Here is a 12,341-nt window from a genome sequence, read left to right as displayed (position 1 = left end):
AGCAAGAAAAGAAAAGGAGGCTCAGAAAGAATGAAGAGGGGATAAGGGAAATGCAGGACAACATGAAACGAAGTAATATCCGTAAAATAGGGACACCAGAAGGAGAAGAAAAAGAGCAAGGGTTAGAAAACCAGTTTGAAAAGGTAATTTTGGAAAATTTCCCTAATTTGATGAGAGAAAAAGTAACACAAATCCAGGAATCAAAGAGAGTTCCAATCAAGAGGAACCCACAGAGGCTCACTGCAAGACATATCATAATTAAAATGGCAAAATTACGAGACAAAGAGAGAATCCTAAAGGCAGCAAGGGAGACACAGGAAGTAAATACAAGGGAGCCCCAATAAGGTTAGCAACTGACTTCTCAATGGAAACTCACCAAGCCAGAAGAGAATGGCAAAAAAATATTCCAAGTAATGAGAACCAGGGGACTGCAACGAAGACTACTTTACCCAGCAAGGTTCTCAATCAAGATAGAAGGCCAAATAAAGAGTTTCCCAGACAAAAGAAGTCTACAAGAATACAACTCCACCAAACCAGCTGTGCAAGAGATGCTAAAGGGACTGCTTTAAGGAAAGGAATGAAAAGAGAAAGACAGAGGAACATAGGCAGGAAAAAATGGCAATGAATAACTACCTATCGATAATAACCTTAAATGTAAATCGACTAAATGCTCCAAGCAAAAGACACAGAATAGCTGAATGGATAAGAAAACATGACCCACACATATGCTGCCTACAAGAGACCCATCTCAGGACAAAAGACTTACACAGACTGAAAATGAAGGGCTGGAAACAAATTTTCCAAGCAAACGGACAGGAAAAAGAAGCAGGGGTAGCAATACTCATATCAGACAAAATAGACTTCCAAAGAAGGGCCATAAAGAGAGACCCAGAAGGTCACTTCATAATACTCAAAGGAAGAATCCACCAAGAAGACACAAACATTGTAAATATATATGTGCCCAACATAGGAGCACCCAAATACATAAAGAAAATCTTGGAGGATTTCAAGAAAGATATTGACAATTATAGTAGTGGATTTTAAAACCCCATTGTCAAAGATGGACAGATCTTCCAAACAAAATATCAAAAAAGATATTGTGTCACTTAACAATGCCCTAGATGAAATGGACATAACTGATATATATAGAGAGCTTTTCATCCCAAGGAAGCAAAATACACATGCTTTTCTAGTGTACATGCAACATTTTCAAAGACACCACATGATAGGACAAAAAACAAGCCTCATCAAATTCAAGAAAATTGAAATCATATCTAGCATTTTCTCTGACCACAAGGGACTGTAACTAGAAACCAACCCGAAAGGAAAAAAACCCAAACACTCAAAATCATGGAGACTAAATAGCATGCTATTAAACAATGAATGGGTCAAGAACGAGATTGGGGAAGAAATAAAAAACTTTCTGGAAACAAACAAAAATGAACTCACAATAACCCAAAACCTATCGGACACAGCAAAGGCAGTCCAGAGAGGGAAGTTCATAGCAATACAGGCCTACCTTAAAAAGATAGAAACATTTCAAACAAGCAACCTAACCCTACGCCTACAAGAATGCGAGGAACAAAAATAAAGACAGCTCAGAGCAACAGAAGGAAGGAAATAACCAAGATCAGAGCAGAGTTAAATCACATAGAGACTAAAAGCACAATTCTAAGGATCAATGAATCCAGGAGCTGGTTCTTTGAAAAGATAAACAAAATCGACAAGCCTTTAAGTAGGCTCATCAAGAAAAAAACAGAGAGGATCCAAATAAACACAATTGGAAGAGAGATTAAAACTTATACCACAGAAATACAAAGGATTGTAAGAAAATACTATGAAGGACTGTCCTACAAGAAATGTGAAAACCTAGGTGAAATGGACACATTTCTAGAAAAATATAATCTTCCAAACCTGAATGAAGAAGAAGCAGAAAACCTGAAGAGACCAATAACAGCAGAGGAAATTGAAGCAGTCATCAAAAAACTCCCAACACACAAAAGCCCTGGACCAGATGGTTTCACAGGAGAATTCTACAAAGCATTTAAGGAAGAGCTAACCCCCATCCTTCACAGACTATTCGAAAAAATCCAAACTGATGGAAGACTCCCAAACACTTTTCATGAAGCCACCATCATCCTAATCCCAAAACCAGATAGAGACACAACCAAGAAAAAAAACTTCAGGCCAATATCACTGATGAACATAGATGCAAAAATTCTCAACAAAATATTGGCAAACTGCATCCAGCAATACATTAAAAAGATCATCCACCATGACCAAGTGGGATTCATCCCAGGGATGCAAGGATGGTACAATATTCGCAAATCAATAAACATAACACATCACATCAATAACTGCAAAGACAAAAATCACATTATCATATCAATAGATGCGGAAAAAGCATTTGATAAGATACAGCACCCATTTCTGATAAAAACACTCAGCAAAGTGGGAATAGAGGGAGCATTCCTCAACATCATAAAGGCCAGATATGAGAGACCTACAGCCAAAATCATACTCAATGGACAAAAACTTAGAGCTTTCCCACTAAGATCAGGAAGAAGACAAGGATGCCCTTTCTCACCACTCCTATTCAACATAGTCTTGGAAGTCTTAGCCACAGCAATCAGACAAGAAAAAGCAATAAAAGACATCGAAATTGGAAAGGAGGAAATGAAACTGTCACTGTTTGCAGATGACATGATAGTGTATGTGGAAAATCCTATAGACTCCACCAAAACACTACTCAACCTAATAAATGAATTTGGCAAAATAGCTGGACACAAAGTCAATACTCAGAAATCAAAGGCATTCTTGTACAACAACAATGAAACATCAGAAGTAGAAATCAGGGGAAAGATCCCATTTGGTATAGCAACAAGAAAAATCAAGTACCTAGGAATCAATCTAACCAAGGAGGTAAAATACCTGTACTCAGAAAACTACACAACAGTGAAGAAAGAAATTAAGGAAGACACAAACAAATGGAAGCATGTACCATGCTCATGGATTGGAAGAATTAACATCATCAAAATGGCCATATTACCCAAAGCGATTTATAGATTCAATGCAATCCCTAGTAAAGTATCCATGACATATTTCACAGATATAGAACAAACATTTCAGAAATTCATATAGAACCATAAACAACCCCGAATAGCTGCAGCAATTTTGAGAAAGAAGAACAAAGCAGGAGGGATCACAATACCTGGTATTAAACTGCATTCCAAGCCCACTGTAATCAAAACAGCCTGGTACTGGCATTAAAATAGGCACATAGACCAATGGAACAGAACAGGGAGCCCAGAAATAAACCCAAGTCTATCTGATCTATTAATATTTGACAAAGGGTGCAGAAGCATAAAATGGAGCAAAAATAGCCTCTTTGACAAGTGGTGTTGCGAGATCTAGAAAGATACGTGCAAAAAAATGAAACTCGATCACCAACTTATGCCATACACAAAAATAAACTCAAGATGGATGAAAGACTTAAATATAAGTTTTAACACCATAAGAGTCCTCGAGGAAAACATTGGCAGGAAAATCTCAGACATTCCACGCAGCAACATCCTCACAGACACGTCCCCTAAAACAAGGGACATAAAGGAAAGAATAAACAAATGGGACCTCATCAAAATGAAAAGCTTCTGCATGGCTAAAGAAAACAGCACCAAATTACAAAGAGAACCAACAGTATGGGAAAACATATTTGCCAATGATACCTCAGACAAGGGCCTGATCTCCAAAATATATAAAGAACTCACATGACCGCACTCCAGAAAGACAAACAACCCGATTAAAAAATGGGCAAAGGACTTGAGCAGACACTTCTCCAAGGAAGACATACAGAGGGCCCAGAGACATATGAAAAGATGCTCAGCATCACTAGCCATCAGAGACATGTGAATTAAAACCACAATGAGTTACCATCTCACACCAGTCAGCGTGGCCAATATAAATCAACAAACAAATGTTGGAGAGGATGCGGAGAATAGGGAACCCTAGTACACTGTTGGTGGGAATGGATACTGGTGAGGCCACTGTGGAAAAAAGTATGGAATTACCTCAGAAAACCAGAAATGGAACTGCCCTTTGACCCAGCAATTCCGCTGCTGGGATTATACCCTAAGAATCCTGAAACACCAATCCAAAAGAACCTGTGCACCCCAATGTTCATAGCAGCACAATTTATAATAGGCACATATTGGAAGCAACCTAAGTGCCCATTAGCAAATGAGTGGATCAAAAAACCATGATACATTTACACAATGGAATTCTATGCAGCAGAGAGAAAGAAGGAGCTTATACCCTTTGTGACATCATCAATGGAACTGGAGAGCATTATGCTAAGTGAAATAAGCCAGGTGGTGAGGAACAAATACCATATGATCTCACATTTAACTGGAACATAATCAACAGAAGAAAAAAGCAAACAAAATATAACGAGAGACACTGAAGTTAAGGACAATCTAACAATAGCCAGGTGGTAATAGGGAGGGGACAGTGAAGAGAGGTGATTACAGGAACTACTATAAAGGACACATGGACAAAATCAAGAGGGAGGTTGAAAGTGGGGGAGGGAGGTGGGTTTGGCTCTGTTTGGGTGGAGGGATTGGGAGAAAAGGCATACAACTGTAATTGAAAGCAATAAAAATTTTAAAAAAGAAATTAAGAACAAAGTGAGAAGAACACCACAGGGGAGGTAGGAGGGGATAATTGGGACAGGGAAGGGAATTGCTTTTTAGGGCACATGTATAAAGGACACATGGACAAAGCCAAAGCGGGGTAGGATCTAGGGTGGGAGGTGGGGATGGCTGGAGTCAGGGGTGATGGTGGGGGGAAAAATAGAGACAACTGTACTTGAGCAACAATAAAAAAAAAGAAAAAGTATGAAAAGAGATTTGTTCTGGGTCATAAAACACACCTTAACACATTTCAAATAAGTAAATTCATGCAAGGTGTATTCTCTATAAATAGGAAAATTAAAATTACATAATAGATAGAGAACAGGTCTTCCAGCCAAGATGGATGCATAGGAAAATATGCTTCACTTCCTTGCACAACCAAAAGAAGGATAATAACCAATTAAAAAGAAAAAACAGAACTGACAGAAAATTGAACTATATGAAAGAACAACAACCAAGGATTAAAGAAACTTTCATCCAGACTGCTAGGAGGTGTAGAGACAGGAAGCCAGGACTGTGAGGATATGCAACAAGGTGGCTGCTGGAGATCAGGGCGGTCCCACATTCATGCACAGATAAACCAGGAGGAACAACTGGGGAGCAAGACAGACTGTGAAACGCAGGTTCCAGTGAGGGAAACTAAAGCCTCAAGAACTTCTGCCTGTAAATACCTCTGGGGGTTGCAATGGCAGGAGAAGCTCCCAGTTTCACAGGAGAGTTCATTGGAGAGATCCACAAGATCCTAGAATATACACAAAACGACCCACCCAAGAATCAGCACCTGAAATGGCACAATCGGCTTTTGGGAAGTAAGGGACATGACTGAAAGTGGAGCGAGATCCAAGCAAGCAGCATTGGTCCCCGTCTGACACTTCCCCCCACATACAGCACCAGAACACAGTGAAGTTGGTTGACCCCCCCCTCCTAGTGAATACCTAATGTTCTACTCCTTAAAATGTAACAGGTGCACAGAGACAAAAAAATATGGCCTAAGTTAAAGAACAAATAAAAACTCTAAAAATAGAAATAAGTGACAAAGAGATAATCAAACTATCAGATGCACAGTTCAAAACACTGATAATCAGGATGCTCACAGAAACAGTTGAGTATGGTTGCAAAATAGAGGAAAACGTGAAGGCTATGAAAACTGAAATAAAGGAAAATGTACAGGGAACCAAAAGTGTCTGGAAGGAAACCAGGACTCACATCAACAATTTGGACCAGAAGGAAGAAAGAAACATTCAACCAGAACAGAATGAAGAAACAAGAAGTCAAAGAAATGACGAGGGGCTTAGGAACCTCCATGACAACTTTAAATTTCCCAACATCCGCATCACAGGGGTGCCAGAAGGAGGAGAGGAAAAGCAAGATATTAAAAAGTTATCTGAAAAAATAATGAAAGAGAACTCCCCCAATCTGGCAAAGGATATAGACTTCCAGGAGGTCCAGGAAGCTCAGAGTCCCAAAGAAGTTGGACCCAAGGAGAAACACACCAAGGCACATCATAATTACATTAGCCAAGATTAAACAGAAGGAGAGAATCTTAAAAGCAGCAAGAGAAAAGGAGACAGTTACCTACAAAGGAGTTCCCATTACACTATCAGCTGATTTCTCAAAAGAAACCTTGCAGGCAAGAAGGGGCTGGAAAGATGTATTCAAAGTCATGAAAGGCAAGGACCTACATCCAAGATTACTGTATCCAACAAAGCTATCATTTAGAATGGAAGGGCAGATAAAGTGCTTCCCAGATAAGGCCAAGTTAAAGGAGTTCATCATCATCCAGCCCTTATTATATGAAATGTTAAATCAACCCTATTAGATACCAACTATTATTGCCTTCTTCTTTTTTGTTGTTTTTCCCCTCTGGCTTCAAGGTTCATGGGGGTGGAGAATGGGGGTGAATGATGGTGGGTCTCTGACCTCCCTAGCTCTAGTGAGATTCTGTATTACAGAAATGAAAGTAAAAAGTGGTTTAGGGAAGTCTGAACTCAGTGAAGAGATTGGCCTACAGAAATAAGAGGAGTGATTGTCCTCACTAGAACTGGAAATAGCAAGTAAGAACAGGAAGAGGTCCATGATTGGGAAGGATAATGTAGTTTGTGTTCTATAAGTCAAAGGACGTCACCATCCCTTGGCAGTGCTCTGAAGGGCAGAGAATACAAGGTAAATGCTGCCAGCACATAAAGGAGGCTGGACACAGGCTCAAGGAGCAGCAAAGATGCCAAAGGAGAAGGTGAGCCTATGTACAGAGTTCTGCACCCAGTTTCTAACACTGGAAAGCTTCCCTGGTTCTTGTGGGACCCAACAACATCCCCCAACCCTGAATTGACTCAGATTGATTTCGTCTTAGCTCCCATAGTAGGGAAGCTTGGAGTCAGAGTTACATTGATTTAAAGAAAAGGAAGTCATGTGACATTTCTGCACACCCAGCTTGCAGCCTAGGCTTTCTACCCACTACACATGCAGGATGTTTTGGGACGAAACTGAAGACAGACACACTGATGACCGCATGGCAGAAGCAGATAGAAAAGCTCTACCTTTCCTCCAGATCTGGCCACTGCTCAAAGTTGCTTTGGGAGTCACTGGTAGCTTCTCCCTTCTGGGCATCCACAGGTGCTTCCTGCCCCACTTCCAGGGGCTCCTTCATGTTCCTGCATAGGTGAAGGGTTCCACTGGCCATGCTGTCCAGGAAACTGAGGATCTGAAGGCAGCTCTGTATCTTGGGTGGGAACAGGCTGGTAGAGGAAAAGGCTAGACTCAGTAAATCAGCAAATGGCCTGGCCTTTGTGTTCTCCCAGGAGTTCAGAGGAGCTCCTTCTTCCTCAATGGCCCCAAAACAGCCCAACAAGCAGAGGTCCTCAGTCAGCTTCTCAAAGAGCCCATTCCTCCTGAAAAAGTCACTGTTGACAGGGTCCAGGTGCAGCGCTGCAGACACAGCACAGAGGGTGTGCAGGACCAGCTCCAGGGTCTGGCTGTGAGACACTGGCCCCCATATCTGCAGTGGGGGCTCCTGGAGAGAACCCTCCAGGTCAGAGAGCAGGGACAGCAGCCCATTGAACCCACTGGAGACTCTGAAAGCAGCACGGCCTTTGGGGGTCTCCAGGATCCGGAGTAGAGACTGAAACACCAAGAAGATAAAAATAAGTAAAGTCTAGCAGGCAGAATTTTAACACCAAGCTCCTGCACATCCCTGCCAAAACATCGGGGGTGCTCTTCCTTCCTCAAGCATAGGAACAGCTAGCTATCTGAAGGGCAATCGTGAAACATCAGGAGCTCAATACTGTCCCTCTTACTTTTAGTTTTAGATTGGCCCTCAGAGCCTTCTTGCAAATGGCCTATTATAAAGATTGTGCCAACAAATAGGGTTGATTTATTGCCCTATGTCTTTACTTACATGCATCACCCTCCAGAAAGCTTTTGCTGACCCTAGTTCACAATTATCCCAGGCTGAGCGTTCACACAGCCTCCTCTAACTCCTTGATCAAAGCTGTCATCACACTGGATTACAGTTACTTGACAACTGTCTCAGCCCTCCACCAGACCAAGTGCCATGAAATCAAGCTCTCTCACTGCTGTGGAACACAGCACACACTTAATAAGTATTCACTAAACAAATGAAATGAACTATTTCTTCTATTGCAAAGGAGACTCACAGTGAAATCTATATAAAGCAATTTATTATTAATATCTCTCTGTGAAAGCATGGGTATCACTATTAAATGAGGAATGATAGTAAAATAAATCTTAAAATCTGCTGTGAGCATATGAGGGAATCAAGGTAGAGAAGAAAAACCTTTAATGAAAGGTAACCCATAAGTGTAGCATGTAGAAGAGACTATGTTGAAGTTGAGGGTACTATACACAGTAAAATCTACCTTCTCCAGATTACTGAGATTTTTACTGGTCACCCAAACTTTTAATTCCTTCTAAAGCAAAACATTTATTTTTTTAAATACATTTTATTGATCATGCTATTACATTTGCCCCATTTTCCCCTCTTTGTTCCCCTCCACACCTCCTCCCACCCGCATTTCCCCCCTTTAGTTCATGTCCATGGTTTGTACATATAAGTTCTTTGCCTTCTACATTTCCTATACAATTCCTAACCTCCCCCGTCTATTTTCTACTTAAAATTTATGCTACTTATTCTCTGCAACTCTTCCCTCTCTCTCCCCTTTCCACTCCCCCCGATAACCCTTCATGTGATCTCCATTTCTGTGATTCTGTTCCTGTTCTAGTTGTTTGCTTACTTTGTTTTTCTCTTTGTTTTAGTTTTTTAGGTTCAGTTGTTAATAGCTGTAAGTTTGTTGTCATTTTACTGTTCCTATTTTTTGTCTTCTTTTTCTTAGATAAGTCCCTTTAACATTTCATATAATAAGGGCTGGGTGATGATGAACTCCTTTAACTTGGCCTTATCTGGGAAGCACTTTGTCTGCCCTTCCATTCTAAATTATAGCTTTGCTGGATACAGTAATCTTGGATGTAGGTCCTTGCCTTTCAAGACTTTGAATACATCTTTCCAGCCCCTTCTTGCCTGCAAGGTTTCTTTTGAGAAATCAGCTGATAGTTTAATGGGAACTCCTTTGTAGGTAACTGTCTCCTTTTCTCTTGCTGCTTCTAAGATTCTCTCCTTCTGTTTCATCTTGGCTAATGTAATTATGATGTGCCTTGGTGTGTTTCTCCTTGGGTCCAACCTCTTTGGGAATCTCTGAGCTTCCTGGACTTCCTGGAAGTCTATTTCCTTTGCCAGATGGGGGAAGTTCTCCATTACTTTTTCAAATAAGTTTTCAATTTCTTGCTTTTCCTCTCCTCCTTCTGGCACCCCTGTGATGCGGATGTTGGGACATTTAAAGTTGTCATAGAGGTTCCTAAGCCTCTAGTCATTTTTTGACTTCTTGTTTCTTCATTCTGTTCTGGTTGAATGTTTCTTTCTTCCTTGTGCTCCAAACCATTGATTTGAGTCCCGGTTTCCTTCCTGTCACTGTTGGTTCCCTGTACACTTTCCTTTATTTCAGTTTTCATAGCCTTCACTTTTTCCTCTATTTTGCGACCATACTCAATCAATTCTGTGAGTATCCTGATTACCAGTGTTTTGAACTGTGTGAATCTGATAAGTTGGCTATCTCTTTGTCACTTAGTTGTATTTTTTCTAGAGCTTTGATCTGTTCTTTCATTTGAGCCATTTTTTTTTGTCTTGGCACACCTGTTATTTAGTAAGGGGCAGAGCCTTACGTGTTCACTAGGGCAGGGGACCCCATGTGGCTGAGTTGTGGCATTGTATGTAGGGGAGGGGTGCATGAGGGAACAGTTCCACTTGCTCTACCCTCTGCTGGTTTTCAGTCACTTCCTCTGCTACCCACAAGCAAATTGGGCCCTTCTTGTGCTGATTCCCAGGTGGGTGGGTTTGTGTATGTTCTAGGACCCTGTGGGTCTTTCCAACAAACTCTCCTGTGAGGCTGGGAGTTTCTCCCACTGCCACCTCAACCTGCAGAGGTGTTCTCAGTCAGAGGCTCAGAGGCTTTATTTCCCCGTGCTGGAACCCTGGGTTGCACAGTCTATATCATTCCCCAGTTGTTCCTCCCGGTTTATGCACATGCAAAAGTGGGACTGCCCAGTCCACCAGCTGCTACCTTGCCCTCCCCAGTCCTCCAGCCACTGCCTTGCCAAGAGTGATCTCCACATAGTTGCCTGTCTCTGCCCCTCCTACTGGTTTGGATGAGTGTTTCTTCTTTAACTCCTTGGTTGTCCAACTTCCATACAGTTTGATTTTTTGTCAGTTCTGGTTGTTTTTTGTTTTTAAATTTGCCATTGTCCTTCTTTTGGTTGTGCAAGGAGGCACATTGTGTCTACCTACACCTCCATCGTAGCTGGCACAAACATTTATTCAGCACTTACATTGTGTCTTTCATTGAGCCCAGTGCATGGTATACACTTAATAAATGGTACATATTTAATAAATGTTTTGGAAGGAAGGACTGACTGAATTGAAGTAGCTCTTATTATGTGCTGAAGCTTCATGCCTAAAAGTGAGGAATGTGTGGATGATATTTAGTTATTTACTCTTTACAAAAATTGCATGGGACTCCATCAAAGACCCAGGCATCTTATGCATATTTCCCAGAAAATGGCCAGTCAATGAAATCTAGTTAGCAGGCTCTGGAGGGAGATTTGAATTGTTTTGCCCTTTCAGAAATGTACTGCTCTAGTGACACAGGGAAAACAATGGTCTGGGCAGGCCCAATTTAGAGTCAATTCCAGGATGCCTGAAACAAGGTTCAAAGAGAAAAAAATAAATTCCCAATTTGGGAGGGAGGGAGCCATGTTGTCTCTTAAATGCATAGTTTAGGGTAACAATCAACAGCATAACATTCACAGTTAATACACAAAGAGAAATTATATGTCAGATTTTTTTAAAAGGAGGGAAGAAACTAAATAAAAACATACAGAGAGTGTCAAATAGGTACTCAGTAAAATGACAGGTAAGTAGGTAACAATGAATTATGGAGTCATGCATTTTGGAGGGATAAAGGTGATTTTTCAGCTTTATCCTTAAAATGCTTGTAATCCTAAACTAACACTAGTGTTTACCTGAAACAATATGTGTGCCCCTGACACACAAATTTTGTTGCCTAATATTATATTCTCTACAGGAAACCTGAACTGCTTGGTGGGAAGTCAATCTCCTGCTTGACTAGAAGAACACAGAATGAGCTAGGAATATGTGAATGTGCATAGGTGAGGACTCTCAAAATGACAAGATATGATGACCAAGGAGATGCTGAAAGGCCTCCACTGCGCCATCAATAACACTTTGAGAAATTAAAGAACAAAACAAGACAAAGATTGTAGTAACTAGGAAAATCTATAAAAGGCCAAAGTCCACAATTATGTTCAAAATGGACATACGATGGACCTGGAGAACATTATGCTAAGTTAATAAGCCAGTCAGAGAAATAAAAGTACCATATTATTTTACTCATATGTAGAAGATAATGAACAAACTAAACTAACAAGCAAAATAAAGACGGACTTATAGACAGAGAGTAGGCTGACAGCTTTGGGGATACAGGGATGGAGGGATTGAACAAAAAAGAAAGAATTCAGAGACAACAGTGTGGTGATTGTGGGCAGGAATGGAGGAGGGGAGGTGAAAAAAGGTATGGGGGGATAAATGGTGATAGAAAAAAATTAATTTAAATTTAAAAAATAAAAAGAAAGACATTTAAAAAATTATAAATCACTTTACATACAAAAACAGACAAATTATAAAGTGAAATAGAAAAACTGATTATTTTCCTGGTTATAGAAAGAGAAAAATACATGACTTCTGGTGGTTAGATCAATGATTGTCCACCAGAACTCAGGGAGACAATTGCGGAGAAACTGAATTGTCATTTTGTTCTTTAAAAGAAACTCAGTATCAGAGCCATCATCTAATGAGAGATGAAATCAGAGTTGTGGAATATACTTCAGAGAGAAGGACACAGAAAAGAAATATTAAGGGCAAAGCAATAACTACTGCTTTCTCCTCCTGGGTAAGGATGTGGCCTATTTCTTTAGTAGTAATTGGTCCATTCAGATTTTCTGATTCTTCTTGATTATATGTTCCCCCAAATTTATCCATTTCTCCCAGATTTGTCCAGTTTGTTGGCA

General features: G+C 40.5%; 1 protein-coding gene across 5 annotated transcripts in view; it reads right to left on the bottom strand.

Annotated features, from left to right (window-relative positions):
* The window catches only part of WDFY4 (WDFY family member 4), a 353,171-nt gene that overhangs the window by 260,998 nt on the left and 79,832 nt on the right, over positions 1–12,341 (bottom strand). For all 5 annotated transcript variants that reach the window (XR_008426691.2, XM_045196058.2, XM_053922799.1 and 2 more), the window contains exon 12: positions 7,226–7,806. Coding sequence is in view for 4 of the 5 variants with exons in the window: in XM_045196058.2 (XP_045051993.2) it covers positions 7,226–7,806 (581 nt within the window). In the remaining variant the exon portion in view is untranslated. The remainder of the gene's footprint in view (positions 1–7,225; positions 7,807–12,341) is intronic.

This window comes from Desmodus rotundus, chromosome 4, assembly GCF_022682495.2.
Source record: "Desmodus rotundus isolate HL8 chromosome 4, HLdesRot8A.1, whole genome shotgun sequence".
In the NCBI taxonomy this organism is placed as follows: domain Eukaryota; kingdom Metazoa; phylum Chordata; class Mammalia; order Chiroptera; family Phyllostomidae; genus Desmodus; species Desmodus rotundus.
Note: the sequence above shows the minus strand (reverse complement) of the source record. Positions and strands in the feature narration are given on the sequence as shown.